This window comes from Aegilops tauschii, chromosome 1 (genome assembly GCF_002575655.3).
Source record: "Aegilops tauschii subsp. strangulata cultivar AL8/78 chromosome 1, Aet v6.0, whole genome shotgun sequence".
In the NCBI taxonomy this organism is placed as follows: Eukaryota; Viridiplantae; Streptophyta; class Magnoliopsida; order Poales; family Poaceae; genus Aegilops; species Aegilops tauschii.
Window position 1 is genome coordinate 485,436,731 of NC_053035.3, and position 22,643 is coordinate 485,459,373.

The 22,643-nt window shown below is 42.8% G+C and overlaps 1 protein-coding gene, 1 long non-coding RNA gene, 1 other non-coding gene and 1 pseudogene across 7 annotated transcripts; 2 read left to right on the forward strand and 2 right to left on the reverse strand.

Moving 5' to 3' along the window:
* Positions 1–850: 850 nt before the first annotated feature.
* LOC109732964 (mediator of RNA polymerase II transcription subunit 15a) lies at positions 851–15,347 on the forward strand. Of its 4 annotated transcripts, XM_045229599.2 has the most exons (10): positions 851–1,167; positions 1,555–1,675; positions 1,795–1,897; positions 2,724–3,659; positions 4,894–4,964; positions 5,549–5,852; positions 10,567–10,610; positions 11,260–11,563; positions 12,828–14,344; positions 14,451–15,347. In XM_045229599.2, the coding sequence occupies exons 1-9, from the start codon at positions 1,028–1,030 to the stop codon at positions 12,830–12,832; spliced, it is 2,028 nt and encodes a 675-aa protein (XP_045085534.1). In that variant the 5' UTR covers positions 851–1,027; the 3' UTR covers positions 12,833–14,344; positions 14,451–15,347. The 4 variants fall into 4 exon arrangements, with proteins under 4 accessions (XP_045085534.1, XP_020147762.1, XP_020147763.1 ...); XM_020292174.4 differs by lacking the exons at positions 12,828–14,344; positions 14,451–15,347 and having other exon boundaries at positions 872–1,167; positions 5,549–5,602; XM_020292173.4 differs by lacking the exons at positions 10,567–10,610; positions 11,260–11,563; positions 12,828–14,344; positions 14,451–15,347 and adding an exon at positions 6,619–6,973 and having other exon boundaries at positions 866–1,167.
* On the forward strand, positions 12,825–14,336 carry LOC141026108 (uncharacterized; annotated as a pseudogene).
* Positions 15,348–15,473: 126 nt separating the features above from the next.
* LOC109732958 (uncharacterized) lies at positions 15,474–20,957 on the reverse strand. Of its 2 annotated transcripts, none has more exons than XR_002225509.4 (7): positions 20,760–20,957; positions 19,220–19,318; positions 18,403–18,555; positions 17,564–17,639; positions 17,305–17,427; positions 16,107–16,205; positions 15,474–15,951 (listed from the first exon to the last, which is right to left on the reverse strand). It is a non-coding gene; the product is annotated as an uncharacterized lncRNA (long non-coding RNA). The 2 variants fall into 2 exon arrangements; XR_012187981.1 differs by having other exon boundaries at positions 15,556–15,951; positions 20,652–20,910.
* On the reverse strand, positions 19,958–20,043 carry LOC120973122 (small nucleolar RNA SNOR75). Its single transcript, XR_005767236.1, has one exon. It is a non-coding gene; the product is annotated as a small nucleolar RNA SNOR75 (small nucleolar RNA).
* Positions 20,958–22,643: the final 1,686 nt, after the last annotated feature.

Here is a 22,643-nt window from a genome sequence, read left to right on the forward strand (position 1 = left end):
AACTTGACATCTGATAGTGTTGGTAGTCCCCACCCGTAACTACCCCATAAATCTCCATATCTCGGAAATATAATGGGAACAAAAAGAGAAATGAGAAAGGGAAACAGGGAACCCACGAAGGCAACCGGTAGGGAACGACGATATCGCGAACGGGGAAGCGCGGTTGACGCTAAAGAAGGACCGCCGTAAGAGCAGGCAACAAGCGCGGCGGCCGGGACAAGGGCCGCCGTAACCACGCGACAAGAGCGGCGGCCGCGACGGGCGGAGACGACGGCAAAGAAAGAACAATGCTTCACGACGGTTCGCCCACACCAGAGAGAAACAGATCAAAAGGTTTTACAAAACATTAAAAGTATAAGGACTAAAGTGAAAAAAGGAAAAACCAGAAAGGGAAACCGGAAACCGGAAATCACGGGAGACGCCATGCGCGCGACAAGTGTCGCGCGCGGAGCACCTCGGAAAAGTCTCACGACCGCTCCGCGCGTGACACTTGGCGCGCGGGGAGCGCTCCCCGACTAATCGTTGCGGCGAGCGCTCCTCAATTAGTGATTTCGGCGTTTTAGCCTATTTTTACCTGTTGGGCCATATAGATAGAGATATATAAAAAATAAAAAAAGATAATCGGGCCGTGCTGTGTCGGCCCGTGTGCTCAGCCTAGCAGCCCAAGCATGGCCCAGGGCGTACCGGGCCGGGCCCGTTTAGCCGGTGCCATGCCTGGCCCATGGCGGGCCGTGCCGGGTGTGCTCGCGGGCCGGCCTGGTTGGCCCGGCCCATTTGGCGTGGGGTTTGTGAGCCGGTGTTGTGGCCGAGCGGGGACCATCTCTAAGGGCCGAAAACCCTGAATTCATGTGTCAGTTTCTCTCTTGGCTCTGCAGTTTCTTCTACCTCTCCCCTCCCCCCTCCCCCCTCCCCTGCAATCTCTCCTCTCTTCTCCCCCAGATCCCTCTCTGTCTCTCTCTCTCTCTTTGGATTGGAAAGAAGAGAGATTGGGTCGTGACACTCCACCTCCATCGATCCCCTCGAGACCATGGATCCCAACTGGCGGCCCACCCAAGGGTGTGGCCCCGCCGCCGCCGCCCCCGCCGCTGCCGCTGACCCGCCCCCCGCCGGAGGCGACTGGCGCGCCCAGCTCCAGCCCGAGGCGCGCGGCAGGATCGTCGATAAGATGTACGTGTGTATGTAGGGACTCACTCTAATGCATTGATTGATTTGATCTGATTTCCCCTTCGTCTACTCTTTCGGTTTCCCGCAAAGAAAAAAAGAGGACTTTTTTTCATCGATCCATCTGACGAGCCGCTTCGATCTAAACTTCCAGTTTCGTGCATACTGATTCGTAGCGGCACCGGCAGATTCGCCCGTCGTCGATCTAGCTCTCAGTTTCTATTTTGATTCTGTATATATATATAGTCAAAATCCCGTCTGATTTGAATCCTGCTTATCACTCCATTAACTCTGAACAGTTTTAACACAAATTTGCCATGGCACAGCGTCTGATCACCTAGGGCAAACCATTCTATTCGTACTATTTCTTCACATTGTGCATTGTGCGTGTAGAATGGACACTCTGAAGAATCATCTGCCAGTATCTGTGTCTCTGGCGCCAGAGGCACTGAGCGAACTTAAAAAAATCGCTGCGCGGTTCGAAGAAAAGGTCTATACCGAAGCAACCAGTCAGGTAATTTAACGTATCCTCGACCGTGCGAAAAGTGCTAATCACACAAGAACTGTTGGTTGTGAGCCACTATCAGTAATTTGGTATACAACTTTACATCGTTTTCTTTTTGTATTACTCAGTATGATTATTTGCGGAAGATTTCTGTGAAGTTGCTCTCCATGGAGACGCAGAGACAGCAGGCTGCTGGAAATGCTCAGCTGATTCCAAATCAAAACAACCCTGGTAACGTACCATATACACTAAACTTTGCTGCACAATTTATCATCTTCGCTTGGATGTCAATATATTTTATTGCATCAGGTGCTGAGATTATGTGCTTTATTGCATCAAGTGCTGAGATTATGTGCTTTATTGCATCAAGTGCTGAGATTATGTGCTTTATTGCATTAAATCACCCTCCACCCTCTTCAGCATAATGTATAAGCTTTTTGCATCTAGCTTGTGTCATGTGTACGTAGTTATTGAACTTGGAACGACACAGTAAGTGCCTCAGTTCAACCTATTGGTTCAATATAATATTATAGCATGGTTTTTCTGTTAGTATGGTAGAAACAATGTTAAGTACGAAGATAGCAAATGAACAGACTAGTTATTTGACTGGGGTAATCCGCCTTCCTACCTTAAAATGGTCAGATTCCTCGCACATACAGAATATTTTATTGACCCCTGGTACATCGCCGGATTGGGTTGTTCAACCGGGTTTTCACCGGTTCACAGCAGCGATCTTCAGCTCTTTGTAGAATTATGTTTATTCCCTCCTTGCTACCTTTAGAAGGTAGATCAGTTGGTTAGCTGTCAGCTGTATTTACGTTGACTCTCATATTAATAAAGATATGCAAACACTTGTTTGCATGCTCTTTAAAACAAATCAGGTTGCCAGTCCTTTAATTGCTCCGGTACATTTATTTTTCTCATTGAAAATGCAGAACGCCTTCATTTGGTCTGTAATATGCTGCTTTCAACACTTTGTGTGCCTTTTACAGTTCGACAGGAAGTATTGTTCACAAGATACTTTATTAACACACATATGGTACCTTTTCTGCAACAGCCCCTGGACTCCATCCACAAGGCAGTAATCAAGCACAGACATCAGCAGTTCCCTTGATGTCTCAGCAACAGGCCCGGCAGCCAAATGCTTCTACATCTGTACAAGCTTCTTCACTCACTAATATCAGACAGAACTTGCCAGGTGTCAACCAAACATCAACGATGCAGACTGCGTCTGTCATTCCACAAAACACAATGAATAATGACTTGGCGCAAGGCACTTCACAAGATGGTTATGCTGCACAAAGGCAAATGGCAGGCAGGCAGCAACAGCAACAATCTCAGCAATTAATTTATCACCAGCATCAACAGCCTTCTCTGCAGAGTCAGCAGCCCAATATTCCTTTACAACAGCAGCAACAACAGTTGATGGGACAACAGCCAAATTTACAACAAAATCAGCTAATTGGTCAACAGAATGGTGCTGTGATGATGCAGCAGCAACAGAGGCTAGCAGTTCAGTCAAATAATCTTTTGAATGTGCAGCAAACACATCAGATGTTGAACCAGCAGTATATACCTTTGTATCAGCCACAACAATTGGGCTCTCAGGCAAACATGTCGAGTCTACAGCAGCATCAACAAAATCAACAGCAGCAGCAACTTTTTGGAACTGTGCCTAATGTGTCAAGCATGCAGTGGATGCATATGCAACAAAGAAAAGCTCAGCAACCACAGCAACAACATGCTCAGCAGCCACCAATGGGTTTGATGCAACCTCAGTTTCAACACAACCAACTTCAACAATTGCAACATCTTATGCCACAGTTCCAGTCTCAGCCTAACCAACTACAAGAGCAATTAAGGATGCAGCAGCAATCCTCCATGCAGCAAAGACTTCAAACTTCAGGAGCCATGCTCTTGCAACAAAATAACATGGATCAGCAAAACCAGTTTATTCAGGCACCGAGGGGCCTTCAAGAAGTTTCCTCTAGTAGTAAGTTTTCACTTTTCACATATACTTTTTTTGTAGATCCATCATATGCTCTTATTGTTCTCATCTTCTTTTTCTCCATGTTCTTATGTCAATCTTCCTGTTGTCACCTTACATTCCTTGTGTGGTTTAAACTAGCTTAACAATCTGGCCTCTCATTATTTTTGCCCTACTTACATAGAAAAGTTTAGGGAAAATTGTGTGTTGTCCATCAGGACCCCCACACCCTTACTTATCGTGCTAACAATTACGCTGGACTATAATACAAGGTCCGTATGAGACTACAACCGGAATTTTTGGATCCTAACTCTTATTTAACCCTTAGGGCACTCCCGGTGCATTGTATCTTGCGTTGTATCATATGCATTAAATGTGTGTAGATATAACTCTTCCAATGGCTTATATCTTAGTGTTATATCTAATGGAGCTGCCATTTAATATGTTTTGTGGGAGGAAAAAAAAATATTTTTGGTTACCCGATAAGAGTTGTATTTTCATAAGATACAACAATATCTCTCTTTTTCCTCACTAACTAGGCTACTTCAACAGTATTTGGACTTCTGCACAGATGGCATGTTTTAGATACAATCGGCATTATTGCACTGGGTTTGCCCTAAGTACGACTCAAAGCAGTTTATGAAATTAATATGATGCTACATGAACTAGCTTGAATGTTCTTTGAAACTTCTTTGAAGATGACAACCAGATTCATAATTCAGATGCAATTATATGATTTTTGACAAGTGAAATGCGCCACAGGTCCTAGAACTATCGAGTGGTGTGAAGTTAGTCCTAAGGCTTCAAAACTGCATTTCAATCTTTTTTTGCCTGAACTACGGTGGATAGATGGACAGATTGAAGATGGAATTATATTGCGATGTTTAGTGATCCAGTACTCTGTAATCATATGTTGACTAAACTGACCCTATTGATCTTCAGTGACTTCTGTTCAGCACATTGGTTTTTCTTATTTGTTGGAATTTTGCTGGAAAAATGCTACTGTGCGATAATCATATTGACTAAGCTGACCATATTGATCTTCTGTAATTGTTTGATTTGGTTCACAAGTTCTCCAATTGCCACTGCATTCCATCCTACGATGTTTTTCTTTTCTTTTCGAAAAGGAGGTTAAACCCCCGGCCTCTGCATCAATGCCTACGATGTACTTGTAGCTTGTTATTTGTTGGCTTTGTTCATTTTATCCTGATACTCTTTGCCAACCTTGCTTTTTATGCAGCATCTGCGGACTCTACTGCTCAAACAGGCCATGCAAGTGCAGGTGATTGGCAAGAGGAGATACATCAAATGGTAAGACATGATACTGATATCATCCTTTTTGGCACTCCCTTTCTTGGCACTTCCTAAAATTCGTAGACAGTGGCCCCTAGAACAAAGGTGTTGAGATTGCCCTGATCTAGATTGTTAGAAGATGAAACTACACACCATGTTGGATGTTGGGGCCTTTTACTTTTGCACTTCATGTTGTCTATCTCTTTTTCTTTTGGTCTGTGTTCCAAGAAATTCCTCTTTTGGAATTTCATACAGCAAGTGTGTAGATGCACTACATTCTGGCATTCCACTTATAAGATCTATATTATATGTATACGGAATTCTGTATGAATGCGGAGTATGGAGCATACAACCATACAGTGTATCTAGATGTAGTAAAGTCTCAAGGCAGATAGCAATCTTTATTAAAGCTATTTTATTTAATGGGCATCAAAGTTTCTTATTTTCTTCTAGATTTATGTGCTGCTAAAAGCTACTTGAAATATCTTTCATTGCCATATTTTCTGACTTGATGACAAACCATGGTCTATTAGCTGTTCTCTTTTCATCTCTATATTGCTTCTGCACCAAATTAATGTGTATGTGGTCTTTGTTGTCGACAGATTAAGAGGTTAAAGGACCAATACTTTGCAGAACTCAGTGAATTATTCAATAAGGTGTGTGTGAAGCTACAGCATGTTGACAGCATTATTCCACCTCAAATATCATCTGAGCAGTATGATAGAATGAAGAGCTTTAAAATAATGTTGGAGCGCATATTACAAATGATGCAAATTGGTAAAAGTAGTGTCCAACCTGCTATGAGGGACAAAGTTCCTCGATATGAGAAACAGATTATCAGTATCTTGAACTCACAAAGGAAGCCAGTGCAGCCACAAATACAACAACAATTCCAGCCACCTCCAGGTCAAGCTCCTAATTCTAGCATTTCACAGCAGCTACAACCTTCCCAAAATTTGCAGTAGCATGATAGTCATACTAATACTCAAAGTTTGTTAAGTATGAGCACCAGATTACAGTCCTCTAGTGTAGCTGGTATCCAGCATGTACCTGTGCCTCGAACAATCCTTGTAGTTTAAACTAGCTTATCACACTACTGCAGCAATGCCTACCAGTGGCGGTTGCAATAAGGCTACCAGTGGTGGGTAGGGCACCTCGCCATGGTATCCTGACACTGGTAATATGTTACCTGTGGCGGGCGTCATTTCTCACCCATGGTTGGCAACCTATTACCAGTGGGGGCTGGCCTATTCACACTTGTATGTGGCACACTAGTGGCGGCACGTTCCCCCACCCGCCACCGGTAACCTCCCCCTAGGTGAAAAATGAACGCTGCCACGGCAACGTAAAGCACTACCATGTCAGATTTTTTTGCTGTCGTGGCAGCGTTTTTGCACATTACATTATATATGCATCGCATTACATAGATAAATTGATTTATCACGTTATACATGCATCCAACTACCTAGGAACTATACTAGAACTAATTAGAGTAGGAACTAGGAACTACGTCTTGTAACTATACTGGGAGCTATATACTAGAACTAATCAGAATTGCATAACTAAGAACTATATCTTTTAACTATACTAGAACTAATTAATGAGTTGAATTTAAGATTTGCGTCATGAGAATCAAATCCCTAGGCCTCGAGATTGAATTTCTGATCAACAGGGAGAAGAGGGAGAGAGCTTACTGTGGTGGCTGAGGCAGACGCACCCGGCGACCAAGTTGGGCAGGACCGTGCGGCGGTGAGGGTGGTCCGGGCACGTGTGACTGGCGAGGGTGACGACCGTGCAAGCAAGGCGAGGGCGATTGGCAGCTAGGGATTTGGGCAAAGGAAGAAGGGGAATTTGGCCAGGTCCCTGTGTGGCCTAGGGTTAAGTGGAATGAACTTACCGGAGGTGTTGTGGGGGTTGATTTAATTATAAAGTAATTAAGTGGAGTGAACTTACCGATGGTTGAAGGGTCTAACAGTTCGGGTAATAGTAGACAGGACCAGCCAATGGTTGTTTTCTAAGTCCCACAACCAATATTGTTTTTGCAATTTCCCATATAATATCATAAAACCATAAAACGCCAAAACCCAAAATACCCTAAACCCCTAAAAATGACAATAAATACCTAAAAATGTACCAGTGGTGGGTGGCAAGAGAGCCCGCAATTGATTTGTAAAGTATCAGTGGCGGTCGTCATATTTTAACCGCCACCCGTAGTTTGAGCTCAGATATTAGCCCATGGCTAATTTGGGCCAATCTGGGCGGGTGGGTAGCATAGACCGCCACTCGTAACTCAATTACCAGTGGTGGGAGGGCCAACACACTCACCACTGGTATGTTTGGCCCATGGCTAATCTGGGACCATAATACTAGTGGCGGGTGCGAAGTGATGCAATTAAGCAGTATTGTCGATTTGGCCTCTCATTATTTTGGACATGGCTAGCTAGCGCCCGTGCATTCATTGGGGCTGACGAGCAGTTGCCCATATACGGAAAGTCGGTCTGTCACTTTCCCAAAAAAGCAAAACTAGTGTCCCCCACCACGTGATTCCAAAGCTAGCCGAATCCAGAAGGGAAAGTACTCGACGTCTTCACCTTACAAGGAAATCAACTACGATCCTATCCCACATGCATTTATTTGGGTTTCAAAAAATTTAAAAAGCTATAATTTTTGGTTCTACGTCGGAACTCAGATCTGTTTTCACTGTTGGGTTTCTCGTGACGAGTTCTTCAAAACTAGATCCCATATGGGTAGGTTTGGACAAACTTTTTTCATGGGCAACTTTGGGTGGTATTGAGGCAACTTTAGTGCTATAGGAAGCAACTTCTTTTTTCCCAGTATGATTGCCTAACAACAAAAAATCTATGGAGGCAACTTTAATGCTATAGAAAAGTAATTTCTTCTTAGTTTGTCTAGCATGAATGCCTACAATAGAAAGTCCTTATATTGTTAGCTACCATTACTATCAAGTTAACTAGATTCACCATCAAGTTACCTACCATAACTAGCAATAGAAGACAACAAAGCATCAACTGTAGACGACTTCGGAATATTATAGGCAATTTAGAAACAACGACATATGAGGAAGGACCGTAGGCAACTTAAAAGCACCGGTGAGCAAAGGAGAATGTCGGGCAAAATTAACTAGAACACAACATTTGGTGAAGCTGGCTATTTTTAGCACTAAAGTTGCCTCTAGTAGAACGAAAAATGGTTAGGAAGGTTATGTGTTGTTATCTACCTCTCGAAGTTGTTCACTATTAGTAGTGAGTGGCTTATTGTTGCCGATCATAACTAGCAATGGCAGACAATAGAGCATCGACGACAAGCGACTTCATTGTATTATAGGCAATTTAGAAATAACGACATACAAGCATGAATGGTAGGCAACTTAGAAGTAGCGGTGAGCAAGTTAGGAGAATGTTACACAAAATTAACTAGGACATCAAATGTAGTGAAGTTGCCTATTTTGGTGAACTAACTAAAGTTGCCTCTAGTAGAAGGAAAGTTGCTTATGAAGGTGATGTGGTGTTACCTACCTCTTTTTTAAAAGTTGTTCGTTATTACTAATTAGTCGCTTATAGTTACTAATTAGTTGCTTCTAATAGAGTGAGTTTCTTCTGTTTAGCACTACAATTGCCTCATCTAACATCAAAGTTGCTTTTGAAAAGCAAATCGAAACATATCCATATGGGTTCACGTTTTGAAGAGCTAGTCGTGACCTGGCTAGCGCCCACACTCTTAGTAGTGTTGGCGGGCACACAATCCCCCCCCCCCCCCCCCCCCCCCCCCACCTCGAAATGGAAAGCACAAGGCTCTCATACAATCCGTCCCCCACTTAGTTTCCAAATTTAGAGTCATGATAGGCAACTTAGATCCCACATTTTTTTTCTGATGTTGTAGCCAACTTATATCCCTTGATGGACGACTTCCATAGTATTGTAGGAAATTGAGGATCACCTGTAGGGAACTTCGTAGCGACGTAGGCAACTATGTTTTTGAGGTCGACAACTTAGGAGCCATCTTAGGCAACTTTCCACTCTATGGTAAGCAACTTCCATAGTATGGTAGGCAACCAAACTATCAACAACTTTGTTTTTGATATATGCAATGTAGCAACCATGTTAACCACTTATAACACTACTGCACACAACTAATTAGAAGGCTACTAGGTGAATTCACTAATACACACAGTGCAATTAAGTTGCTTATTTGTAGCGCCAAAGTTGCCCAATGTAGCATCAAAGTTGCTCTAAGAAAAGTTCGTCAAAATATACCCATATGGGATCTAGTTTTGAAGAACTCGTCGCGAGAAACCCAACGGTGAATATGAATCTGAATACCGATACTCTAATCAAAAGCTATGACTTTTTAAATTTTATAAAACCCAAATAAATGCACGTACTTTTCCTTTCTTGATTGATGTGTGCAAAATAGGGCGCGTTCGAAGGGATGAGGACCAGATACTTTCCCTTTTTGTAGTGTAATGATGACACGGGATGCCAATTACCCTTTATAGCAGGTCTGCTCGGATGCACCCCGTGCCGTGTGAGTTTTTTGTCGTATACTACGTGCGCTCAGGAAGCCCAATTAGTGCAGCTGCACTAAGAAGCATTTGGGCATTATTTTTACCTTACATAGAAAAGTTTAGGGGAAAATGTGTGTTGTCCATCAGGACCCCCACGCCCTTACTTATCGTGCTAACAGTTACGTTGGACTATAATACAAGGTCCTTGTTAGACTACAACCTGGACTTTTGGATCCCAACTCTTATTAAACCCTTAGGGCACTCCCGGTGCATTGTATCTTGTGTTTTATCATATGCACTAAATACGTGTTTAGATACAACTCTTCCAGTGGCTAATATCTTATTGTTGTATCTAAATGAGCTGCCACTTAATATGTTCTGTGAGGGAAAAAGAATAATTATCTTGGGTTACCTGATAATGGTTGTATCTTGGTAATATACATTCTCTCTCCTTTTCCTCACTAACTAGGCTTCAACAATGGTATTTGGACTTTTGCTTAGGTGGGATGTTTTAGATACAACTGGCATCATTGCACTGGGTTTTCCCTAAGTACGACTCAAATAGTTTACATGAACTAGCTTGAAAATATTTGAAACTTTTTTGGAGATGACAACCAGATTCATTTCAGATGCAATTATATGTTTTCTGACGAATGAAATGCACCATAGGTCCTAGAACTATCGAGGGGGTGGCAAGTTAGTCCTAAAGCATTAAAACTGCATTTCACACTTTTTGTTACCTGAATTACGATGGATAGAAGGACAGCTCGAAGATTGAATTATATATTGTGATGTTTAGTGATCAAGTACTGTGTAATAATCATTTTGACTAAACTGACCCTATTGATCTCTGACTTTTGTTCACCACAATGGGTTTTCTTATTTGTTGGATTTTTTTCTGGAAAAATGCTACTGTGCAATAATCATGATGACTAAGCTGTCCATATTGATCTTTTGTGATTGTCTTATTTGGTTCACAAGTTTTCCAATTGCCCCTGCTTGTAGCTTGTTATTTGTTGGTTGTTCATTGTATCCTGATACTCATTGACAACCTTCTTCTCCATGTGACATCTGTGGATTCTACTGCTCAAACAGGCCATGCAGGTGCAGGTGATTGGCAAGAGGAGATCTATCAAATGGTAAGACATGATACTGATATCATCCTTTTTGACACTCCCTTCCTTGGAACTTCCTAAAATTCGTAGACAGTGGCCCCTAGAACAAAGATGTTGAGATTGCCCTGATCTAGATTGTTAGAAGATGAAACTACACACCATGTTGGATGTTGGGGCCTTTTACTTTTGCACTTCATGTTGTCTATCTCTTTTTCTTTTGGTACGTGTTCCTAGAAATTTCTCTTTTGGAATTTCATACAGCAAGTGTGTAAATGCACTAAATTCTGGCAGTCTTTATAAGATATATATTACATGTATGCGGAATTCTGTATGAATGTGGAGTATGGAGCATACAACCATACAATGTATCTGGATGTTGTAAAGTCTCAAGGCAGTTAGCAATCTTTATTAAAGCTTTTTTTTTATGGGCATCATAGTTTCTTATTTACTTCTAGATCTATATGCTGCTAAAAGCTACCCCCTCTGTAAGCTAATATAAGAGCATTTAGATCTAAACGCTCTTATATTAGTTTACAGAGGGAGTACTTGAAATATCTTGCCAATGCCATATTTTCTGACTTAATGACAAACCATGGTCTATTAGCTGTTCTGTTTTCATCTCTATATTGCTTCTGCACCAAATTAATGTGTATGTGGTCTTTGTTGTCGACAGATTAAGAGGTTAAAGGACCAATATTTTGCAGAACTCAGTGAATTATTCAATAAGATGTGTGTGAAGCTACAGCATGTTGACAGCATTATTCCACCTCAAATATCATCTGAGCAGTATGATAAAATGAAGAGCTTTAAAATAATGTTGGAGCGCATATTACAAATGCTGCAAATTGGTAAAAGTAGTGTCCAACCTTCTATGATGGACAACGTTCCTCGATATGAGAAACAGATTATCAGTATCTTGAATTCACAAAGGAAGCCAGTGCAGCCACAAATACACCAACAGTTCCAGCCTCCTGCAGGTCAAGCTCCTAATTCTAGCATTTCGCAGCAGCTACAACCTTCCCTAAATTTGCAGCAGCATGATAATCCTACTAATGCTCAAGCAAGTTTGTTAAGTATGAGCACCGGATGACAGTCCTCTAGTGCAGCTGGTATCCAGCATGTACCTGTGCCTCGAACAATCCTTGTGTGTAGTTTAAACTAGCTTATCGCACTACTGCAGGAATGCCTACCAGTAGCAGCTGCAATAAGGCTACTAGTGGTGGGCAGGGCACCCTGCCACGGTAACCTGACACTGGTAATATGTTACCAGTGACGGGTGCCATTTCTCACCCATGGCTGGTAACCTGTTACCAGGGGCGTGCTGGCCTACTCACCCGCCATTGTTACGCGGCACCATACCTGGCCATGGGATACCCGGCCCGGCCGGCCCAACCTGACCCGGCCAAAAAAGCCCGACCCAGTCTGGTCTTGCCCATGGGCCAGGCCTGTGCCTGAAATCTATGCCAAAGGCCGGGCCGGGCTTGGGATTGGCATATTTGCATTTTAGGGAAGAGGCTCGACCTGAGGCCTGATGGGCTTTTCCTCTGATGGGCCGTGCTTGGGCCTGAAATCTAGGCCCGATGGCCGGGCCAGGCCTGGGCCCAGGCTTTCTGCTTCGGGTTTTGTTAGGCCCGCCCCGGCCCGACGGATGGCCAGGTATACGCGGCACACTACTGATATCATCCTTTTTGCACTCCCTTTGTTGGAACTTCCTAAAATTCGTGAACAGTGCCCCTAGAACAAAGATGTTGAGATTGCCCTGATCTAGATTGTTAGAAGATGAAACAACATGCCATGTTGGATGTTGGATCTTTTACTTTTGCACTTCATGTTGCCCATCTCTTTCTTTTTGGTATGTGTTCCAACAAATTCCTCTTCTGGAATTGGAACCGAAATTTCATATTAACATGTGTGTAGATGCACAACATTCTGGCATTCTTCTTGTAAGATATATTATATGTATGCGGAATTCTGTATGAATGCGGATTATGTAGCATACAACCATACAGAATATCTAGATGTAGTATAAAGCCTCAAGGCAGTTTAGCAATATTTATTAGAGCGATTTTATTTTAAGGATATTATAGTTTCTTATTTTGTTTTATATTTGTATTGTATGATTCTAAAAGCTACTTCAAACATCTTGCGGGTGCCATATTTGATTCTATTAGCTGTTGTATTTTCATCTCTATCTAGCTGTGCACCAAATTTATGTGCATGTGGTCTCTTGTTGTTTCACAGGTTAAGAGCCTGAAGGATCAATACTTTGCAGAACTCAGTGAACTGTTCAATAAATTATCTGTGAAGCTACAGCATGTTGACAACATTATACCACCTCAAAATCCATCTGAAAAGTACTCCCTCCGTTTTTATTTACTCTGCATATTAGAGTTGACTGAAGTCAAACTTCGTAAAGTTTGACCAAGTTTATAGAAAACAACATAAACATTTACCATAACAAATCTATATGATGTGAAAGTACATTCAATAATGAATCTAATGATATTGGGTTGTTATTGTATATGTTAATATTTTTATTTATAAACTTAGTCAAAGTTTACAAAGCTTGACTTTGACCAAAACTAATACGCGAACTAAATTAAAACAGAGGGAGTATGACAGAATGAAGAGCTTTAAAATAATGTTGGACCGTATATTACAAATGCTGCTAATTAGAAAGAGTACTATCCAACCTGCTATGTGGGACAAAGTTCCTCAATACGAGAAACAAATTATCAGTATCTTGAGTTCACAAAGGAAGTAGTGCCGAAAAAAAAGGAAGCTAGTGCAGCCACAAATACAGCAACAGTTCCAGTCACCTTCAGGACAAGCTCCTAATTCTAGCATTTTGCAGCAGAAACAGGCTTCCCAAAATTTGCAGCAGCATGATAGGCATACTAATACTCAAGCAAGTACCTGATTACAGTCCTCTAGTGCAGATGGTATCCAGCATGTACCTGCGCCTCCAACAACAAACTTCAGTGGCCCCAAGCAGCAAAATGGTGCAAGCATATAGCATCAGATTCGCTCTAATTTGGAGGCAATTTCAATTCTTTGCAACATGGTTCGTCGAGTGGCGCATTACAATAGGGAAGCACCGGGCCGATGCAGACAATGAATACACAACTGCAGACAAGTAGTGGCATGTTATATCACAACCCAATGAGTACACCAACCTAATGGTAACTCCATGCAAGAAAATGCAAGTTCATTACAGCAGCTGAAGCAGCAACAGCAGGATCATCATATGATGCAGTGTCAGCAAACAAAGCATCAGATGTTTCAACAGTACCAGCAAAAGCAACAAATGCTTCAACAGCAGCTCCCAGTACAGCAACAATTATAGAAACAACAAGTACAGATGCAGCTTCCACAGCTTCATGCTGGAGATGATGTTAATGAGTTAAAGGTTAGACAAGGAACTGCAATGAAACCTGGAGTTTATCAACAGCACTTGGGCCAATGCAGTAACTATTATCATCATCACAGTTGAAACAGAGTGGTGCTTTCCCAATTTTGTCACCACAAAACTTCCAAGCATCATCCCCACAAATTTCGCAGCATTCTCCTCAAGTTGATCAGCACAAATTTCGGCTGTTTCAAGTACTACTATACGATGCAAAACAATTCTTTAACTGCATGGTGCACACTCATGAGTATCCTTGGATCCTGATGTAACTATCAAGTCCCTCGCCTTGTGATATCCTTCTGCAATGAGAATCCAACCAGGCCAATCCTTTTTTACCTTAACATATATGGTATGCGCTGTACTCTAGTGGTTTTTTTTGTTAATTTTGTATCATCCCCTGGCAGAACGATTGCAAGTGCTTAGTTACAAACTTCTTCTGTCGGTCCCTTTGGCAGAAATATATGGTCAGTGTTTGCTTTGCAAAGATAAAGATGCTGCTCGTCTGGCTTGCTTGAAGTCTTTTCCGCTTGCTGTTGGAGCATGGACACAGCAGGGTGGAGGCAACTCGCACCAGATCGTGGATGTGGAGGGAGGCGGTGATTGACAGTTGAGAAGGTGGACGGGGTGGACGCTCGCTGCAGCCGAAGGAGCGCGCCATGGGTGCAGGTGGAGGATCAAGGCTATCACCAGGAACTACCAATTACAGACAGCAGTGTGGCACGATTTGGAAGAGGTAAACAAACATCTAGGGGTCCTCTGTTTCTTCCAAAGCAGAGGAAGAAACGATGGGTCTGATCCCACACTCGGCAACAGTGGGACCCGTTCATTGGTCGTTGTTTGCCACTGGTGTGGAATCAGTAGTAGTAATACTAATTTACTTGCTGCTGAAAAACTGACTGTCCATTTGGAAGGGTACCAGCCACATACGAAAGCATGTCCTTCAGTTCCTACTTTACAATGCTCACGGTGACACGCATCTGAGATTCTGAATGTGCAACATCCAAGACATGGTGCCACGCCTTGAAGAATCAGCTTTCTAACCACACAGCATGCTTTCTAAAGGGCACCGCTAGGCATCAGACTACTACCGATGGTTTGCTTCCTGTCAGACCGGTTGCTAGCGATTAGGTACATTCCAGTCGTCTGACCTATAAATGCTTGATTTGTCGATAATTACTTCCGTGAAATCTGCTGCTTCCTAATTGTTGTCCCCACAATCTGTGATTTGTTTCCTAGAACTGCTTCCTGGCTTCAAATTCCATTATTTGCGGATATAATTTCGGAAAAATATGGTTATTTTTCCCAAGTAAATTCTGCTATTAATTATGAAATTTATAAGATGTGTTTCCTTACTCATGGTAGCATGGCTTTAATACCAATCTTCCATGCTAACGGAAGCATCGTTTTCTCGTGATTTATACTTGCTTCCGTCTACCAATGATGACATAAACTTGCTATAAATGTATATGAAGCTGTACTTAAGTGGTGATTTGCTTTACTTCAAAAACACCAACATCATATTTCCGTCAACTGGAAAATCGCTTCTACACAAAAAGGACATTTCCATAGGAAGAATCATTAGAATGAATACACTTGCTACAAACACATCAGGGATGTGTTTCCAAGAAATAAAAATGTGCTCACTTTGTTTCCATGGATGAAAGATTTTGCTTCCATAGTTTCATGGACAAACAATTCTGCTTCCATGACAAACAATTTACATCAAATCGTTCCTTGCAAACTGGATGTTGCTTCTACGAGTTTTCCTACTTGCTTATGTATGGGAGCGTGACAATGCGGCCCTCAAGCTGGCCGTTGGCGTAGTTCCTCAAGGCACGCATTATCTTGGTGCGGATGTGACACACAGCTGCATATCAGTTTTCGTCTGCCGGCTTGAAGAAATAACTAGTCAATGCGGCAGTATTCAAACAGTGCTTACAACACTGTCCAAATCACCTGAAACAAAACGTCATTCCAACTGAAGCAACAAAAGGTTTGAATGGAAGCATATAAGCAAGGTATGTTTGGCGAACTAGTGTGGAAAAACATATGTATAGTTGAACCACATAATTTAGCATTTCAAAGCAACAATAAGTAAGATGGAAGCATACATATACAATTATGTACTCCAGCAGATGGATTGGCGATCGTGTCATTGTAATTGTCTTAAGCATTAAAGCACAGGGTTACAACCGACGTAGAGAGACCGCCTGAGGAGATAATATGCAATGAAATATAATTAGATATGGATTAAATATAGGATATATATGCATTATTACTAGAATGAAAAGGCTAATTACAACCTGAAATGGCAATGCAAGTAAATGAAATTATACAAGTGATGAGAAATACAATGAAGCATGTCTGTTTAATAAAAAAATAAAATGAAAATCTACAAACAATGGAAACACATATACTAAATCAAGATGCATGATTGCAGTTCTATCTATACATAAAAAAACATGGATGCTCCGAAGCAATGGACTTTACATCTGTACATCTACGAAACATGGCAAGAGAGTGAAGCTCCATTGCATGGAAGAAGTATCTGTACGAAGGACACCTAGGAAGTATATATGCTAACTAATGAAAAAAAAAAGTACAGCCAGCAAGCATGGCAATAGATTGACATTCCAATCAGACAAACAAAGGATGGTAGATGCAGCAGTACATAGGAAGCTACCTAGAAGCATGGAAATAGATTGAAATTCCGCTGTACGTAGGAAGCACGAATGCATGAAGCAAAAAAGATTGCTATCACTATATAAACAAGGCGTACTGGAAGCACAACAAATTAAGATGCAAAATAGCATGCTCGCCACTGATATCGGGTGCAGAATTTATGATCTGCAAACGTATCCCATCTGCTCTAATTGGAGGTTTTGTGAGCTTACATCAACTAGAATTCTTCAAATACATGAATGAAAATAGATTCACACAGATCCCACCGCTAGTGAATATCCCAGCCACATGTTGCATCCTTTACGAAGACCTACACAGATGCCTAGATCGGCGACGATGGTACAGCTAGGTAGGGATGTGATCAAATACATATCAGCTAGAACATCCTTATTTTCCGTGTGACAAAGTTGGGCAGTGATCCTGGCAATCTCCTATGGAACTAAAAGGGATGCGATCAAATACATATCAGCTAGAACATCCTTATTTTCCGGGTGGCAAAGTTGGGCAGTGATCCTGGCAATCTCCTCTGGAACTAAAACAAGGTGCCTCCCCCCCCCCCCCCCCCCCCCCCCCCCCCCCCCCCCCGCGCATTGAGGCAGCAAAAGCAGTGATGGGCATTTGGTTCACCTTTGGTGTTACAATTCCTTGCGACACACCATTTTATGGTAAGTTTGCTCTCATCTAATGATGAGGCCACCATAGTCGTGTTGTCATGGCCATCTTTGTAGGTGCTCTTGGGGTCAGGGCGACCTGTTGCATATGACATATTGTATGGTCGTCAGTGCACAGTAGGCAAGTATCTTATGTACATAGGGGAACAATAGTTTTGAAACATAGCGGGCTGGCTGCAAGGATATAAGCAATATGATAGTGAAGGTGCGCTTACATTGTCCAACCATGATTAGGCACCCGACAAAGAAAACAGCAACCACTACGCTGCTCCCCTTCATATTTTCAATGAACTGTATACGAGATTATGAGATAGTTAGAAGCAATCAGAGGCAATAACCACAATCCCCGCTCACCTCGGTATATATAGAGGGTAGGGCTGGAGTCGAGCCAAGTTCAGTCAGAGCCACGCTCTGGCTCGCTCTGTATGGGTGTCTGCTCGGTCCAGCTCAACCACCAGACAACAATGCATCCCTTTACAGTGAGTAAACCGTAACCTTTTGTGTCTTTTGTTGTTCTGATTGAAAATTAAGCCTATATATTGAATATTTAGCACTCTATATTAATTGCTAAAAAAATAGAAGATCAAGCACCATATATTGCTAATAATGATCAAAGTGTTGAAAACTAAGCATATGCATCTTGATGTTGTCAAGTACATGGTTTGGTGCTCTTCACCTCTGTGTTACAAGTTAGAACCAATTAAAAATTGACAAGTCTATACTTCGGACTTCTGCAGACACAAAAACATGTTGCAGTCACTGCAGTCTAGAGGCTAGAGACTAGCACAGTTTAGCATCTCATTCTTGAGCAGATAAAGCTAGCAGCAAGAACGAAACTACCAGATGCCAGGTGATGTATCATCAACTCAGTCAGGTTACAACCAGGCTTCCTATGTTAAAATGAGAAGCAAATATTCTCAAGCACATGTACAGAAGTACGAATCAAAAGCTTCACTACTTGACACCATGTACATCTCCTGCCCAAGCTGCACAAGCCTCTGCTCTGTGGCGGCTCTGCTCTTGATCCGAGAAAAAAAGGGGGAAGCAGACGAACCTGAGGCGGCCGTTGGCGTCATTGTCGTGAGAGGGAAGGAAACTTCTTGAGTAGTCGTCGCTCGAATCGGCGAGGGGTTCAGGGCGCTTCCGCTTCCCCGAGATGTAGGAAATGGACGCTCGTTCTCGGGGAGCTGCCGGGGCGTATTCTCCCCTAACAGACCAGCGATTCCATCAGTTGAAAGGAGCATTGTTACATTCCATATATGTAGAACAAATAACGGCAGAACAGCTATGCAATTTGAGATCGCAAAGTTATGGTAGTAAATAGTACTCCCTCCGTCCCAAAATAAAAGTCTTTGATAGTACAAAGTGTAATAACTTTGTACTAAATCAAAGTCACTTATTTTGGGATGGAGGGAGTATGCATTATGTGAGGGAGGCAACTAGATGGCGCGCGAGCGCCATCCCAATTTCCTGGCGCACGTGCTATAAATGGCAGGACCACTCGCTTGTGGCAAAAACATACCCAAAACGGAAAGGGGTCGGTCCATCATGTGATTCTCACCCCTGCACGTGCCCATACCCACACCATGCCCCCAGCTGATCCCCATCACGCACAGGCAAAAGCAAAACAGGGGACAAAATGCCACCACACAAGAAAGGGTGGAACAAACAGGAAAAAGAGGCGGCCATGGCGTCCTGAAGGTTAAGAGAAACAAAAACATAGAAGTCTTCACAACAAGTTATGCAAGCACAGGCGCAAACACAGAAATCTAGGTGTGTTTATTTTGTCACAACCCTGATCTGTAGCAACACTCGTAGTATTCTGATCTGTTTGGCAGGAGACACAGGAATCTAGAAAATTATCCTCCTACCTCTCCCCTTGATTTGATTCTTAGAAGATTCTGGGTACAAGGTCTTTGGAAACTTGAAGCCAGAATTGTCGATTCGTTTTGCCTGTGAGCGATCCTGACCTGCATATATGCATAGGAGATGTTAGGTTGGCTTGTGCACAACTGAATTGTAATAAGTTGCTTCACATATAGTTGGTTTATAAGTAAAAAATGTGTTGGTTGCTTGCCTTTCACGACAAAACGACCTATATGTTCCCCAGATAGTACTATGCTAGTTTGTTTGTGTGAGAAGTTTTTAGAATGCACCATTTTTGTGTGGAAAAAGCAACTTTACTGTAAGATCCAGGTTTATAAATGGATCATCTTAACATGAAATGCAAATTAACATGCTTGTCGCCTAGGCAATGTACTATACCAACTAGGCAAGCTAAATTAGATTGTTCCAACTAGTATTACTGGAACAAAACTGATATGCCCCAGTAGTAAAAATTACCAATTCAGGCAAGGATCCTGTGCTATTGAGGAACATGGAAAACTTGCTACAAAAATCTGGTGCAAGACACAGCTACTGCATCTTAAATAAGACCATGGATAAGCTACATTATTGCTGGACTGTGGAGAAGACACTTTACTATGCTAAGTAAGGAACAAAGAAAAACAGAAAATATCAACGAAATGACTTGAGAAGTTCAGTAAAAGTGTCCTATCTATCTATCTATCCATCTGCGTAGCAACAATCACAGATGAAAAGTAAGAGTGTTCTCTCAGAAAAATGCCTCGTGTTGTCCCAAAGGTTTAATGGAATGTATTGTATCAGGCAACTGATCAGTGTTGACCAACAAAGACCCCAAAACACAAAATGAGCAAAGGCACATGCTCTTGCACGGACATACAGAGAATAAACGAAACCTTGCTTCATTAACACAAACAAAGTGGGAGAAGTTGCTTTATCAAATGGCCTGAAAAGTTACTGAGCACAAGTAGATTTGTTCTCTCTATCTCTTCTACCTCTATCTCTATCTACCTATCTACTACTTGCTTCATTGGCACACACAAGAATACAACAATGCCAGATCGCCATGAAGAAATAGACATAATTAAGAAACTTGCTTCGCTGGCACAAACAAAGTGAGAGAGGACTTGCTTTATCAATTTGCCTGAGGAAAGCTACTTATATACCACAAGTAAATTGCATGTGTCGATGAAAACAAAATGCTACAACCAGTCTCACTAGAAAGCACAAAAAACATGCCCCCTCGCGCTAATCTTCACCTATCTCCTGGAGGTGTTTGTGAGCATGCCCCTTGACGGTAAAAACATCGACTAAATAAATATTCCCCCAAAATCTAGTGTAATTCGTAAGAATGAACAATGGGTGCTCTACTCTCCTCAGCAAGAATGGTAAGAAACGAGCGCTTCTAATCGATGAACGGGTGCTCTGCTCAGTGCTCACCCTTGTAAATCGGCCAAGGGAGTGGCTCTGGTCCTTGCGCAGCTACTGAACGGGGCTAAACTGCATTACGGCGCTCTCTTTGCTAGGCCCCGTGGAGCGCGCGCATACCTGAGGCTTGGTCGTCGGCGGCAGGCAGGCTGGGTCGATGCTGCGCTCCTCCTTTCGCCGGCGCTCCAATCACTCAAACTTCTAGCGCCGCCGCGACCGCCCTGCTACGCTTCTCTCCCCTCTCCATCTTCCCCATCTTCAGTGACCCAAGCAGCGCCACCGAGGCCGCGGCGGCCGCCTTCTGATTTACCGTTCCCCGCGCTCGTCTTCCTTTCTCTGCCTCCACACGATCTCCGCTGGAAACCCGGTAAATTTGACAATTTTGACCCCGGGACGAAATCAATTCACAGAATGAATTGCCCGTCAAACTATTTCACGTCCCTAATCTTTTTGTGTGGCGCCCGCCACGCAGGCGCCACATCCTACGGTGCAGCGCCTACCTCTGAGGTGTTGCACGCCAGTCCACCGTGGCAGCCCCTGGGCCCGCACCCAGCAGTGCAGCGCCTCCAAGCTAGGCGCCACACATTTAATGTGCAGCGCCTAGCGCTCGGGCGCTGCGACTTATCCAGCCACTTGGCTAGCCCCCACTCCCCCCACCCCACACACCCCAACCCGAGCTTTGCCCCCTCTCCCACTCTCTCCCCCTCTCAAATCCTCTCCCAAATCTTACAAATTTAAAGAATTTGTCCGTGGATTTCGAAGTCAAACCTCCCTCAAGGTAATCTTCTCCGATCCCCTTGTTTTGATCCAAGTAATGTTATCAAATTGCTCATTTGTTGCTAGTTTGGGGAAACCCTAGTTTTGTTTGGATCTAGAGATTTGCATAGAGATGTGAGATGTTTGTTTGCCAATTTCCTATGATTAGGCTTTGTTAGTATGTTAGGGTTATTCTTATGGGTGTTCTTATGTTGGTGCTAGGGTTAGGTTTAGGGCTAGGGTTATGGTTAGGGTTAGGGTTATGGTTGTTGTTTGATATATATTTTAGGGTTTGTATTCCGTGTTAATCCTTGAATTAGTACTCATGGAAGTAATGTTACGTTGTGTTGTTTGAATGCTTATAGGGATGTGAAGAACATGTGTGTTTGTTCATCATGGGGACAAAGATGACTTCTTGAAAGGCAATATTGAACCGGACCCGGATGAGCTTGACATGGTGTTTGATAGTAGTCCTAGCTATGCGGAGCTCTTGCAACAAGTGAGGAAAGATTTGAATTGGATGGACCCTAATGATATCGTTGAGTTGGAGGGAAGGCATAATGTAGGTTTTGGAATGCACATCCGTTGGAAGACAATGCGTGTCAACTCGGAGCAACGTTGGGTTGCATACAAGGAAACGGTGGCCGAATCACTTGACAAGGCTCTTGAGTTATTTGCAACGAAGAAGGTTGATTCAAGTTTGCATTTGGACATGAACCGGAACCCCTCCCCTTTGGTTGCTAGTAGCCCCCCACCCTTGAAGCGAGATGAAATTGTTGAACCTCTTTTGACCCAAGAAGTGAGGCCAACATTGAGCCGTTTACAAACAACCAAGATGAGCTTTGCAAGAGGAGAATGATGAGTATGCGGACGATGACAATGAAGTTGATCTCCATGACAACAATGTGGGTGATCTCGACAAATATCATTTGCAAGAGACAATGGACCATTCCATCCCTTTTTCCCGTGCATATGCATCGGACTCGGATGACGATGGTCCCGATGAACAAGTTGATGAGGAGGGGTTCACCACTACAAAAAAATACACTTCCGTGATGATACGTGTTTGTCACAGTAGGTCGCGTTTTTTGTCATGCATGTACATCCATGACAAATTTATGACAGAATCAAGATAGTCATACCTGTGCTGTCGTAGAAGTGTTCCATGACATTACCAAAATTATCATCACGGAAGTGTCCACTTCCATGACGATAAATCGCGCGTCACAGAAGTGCTTTCGTCAAGGG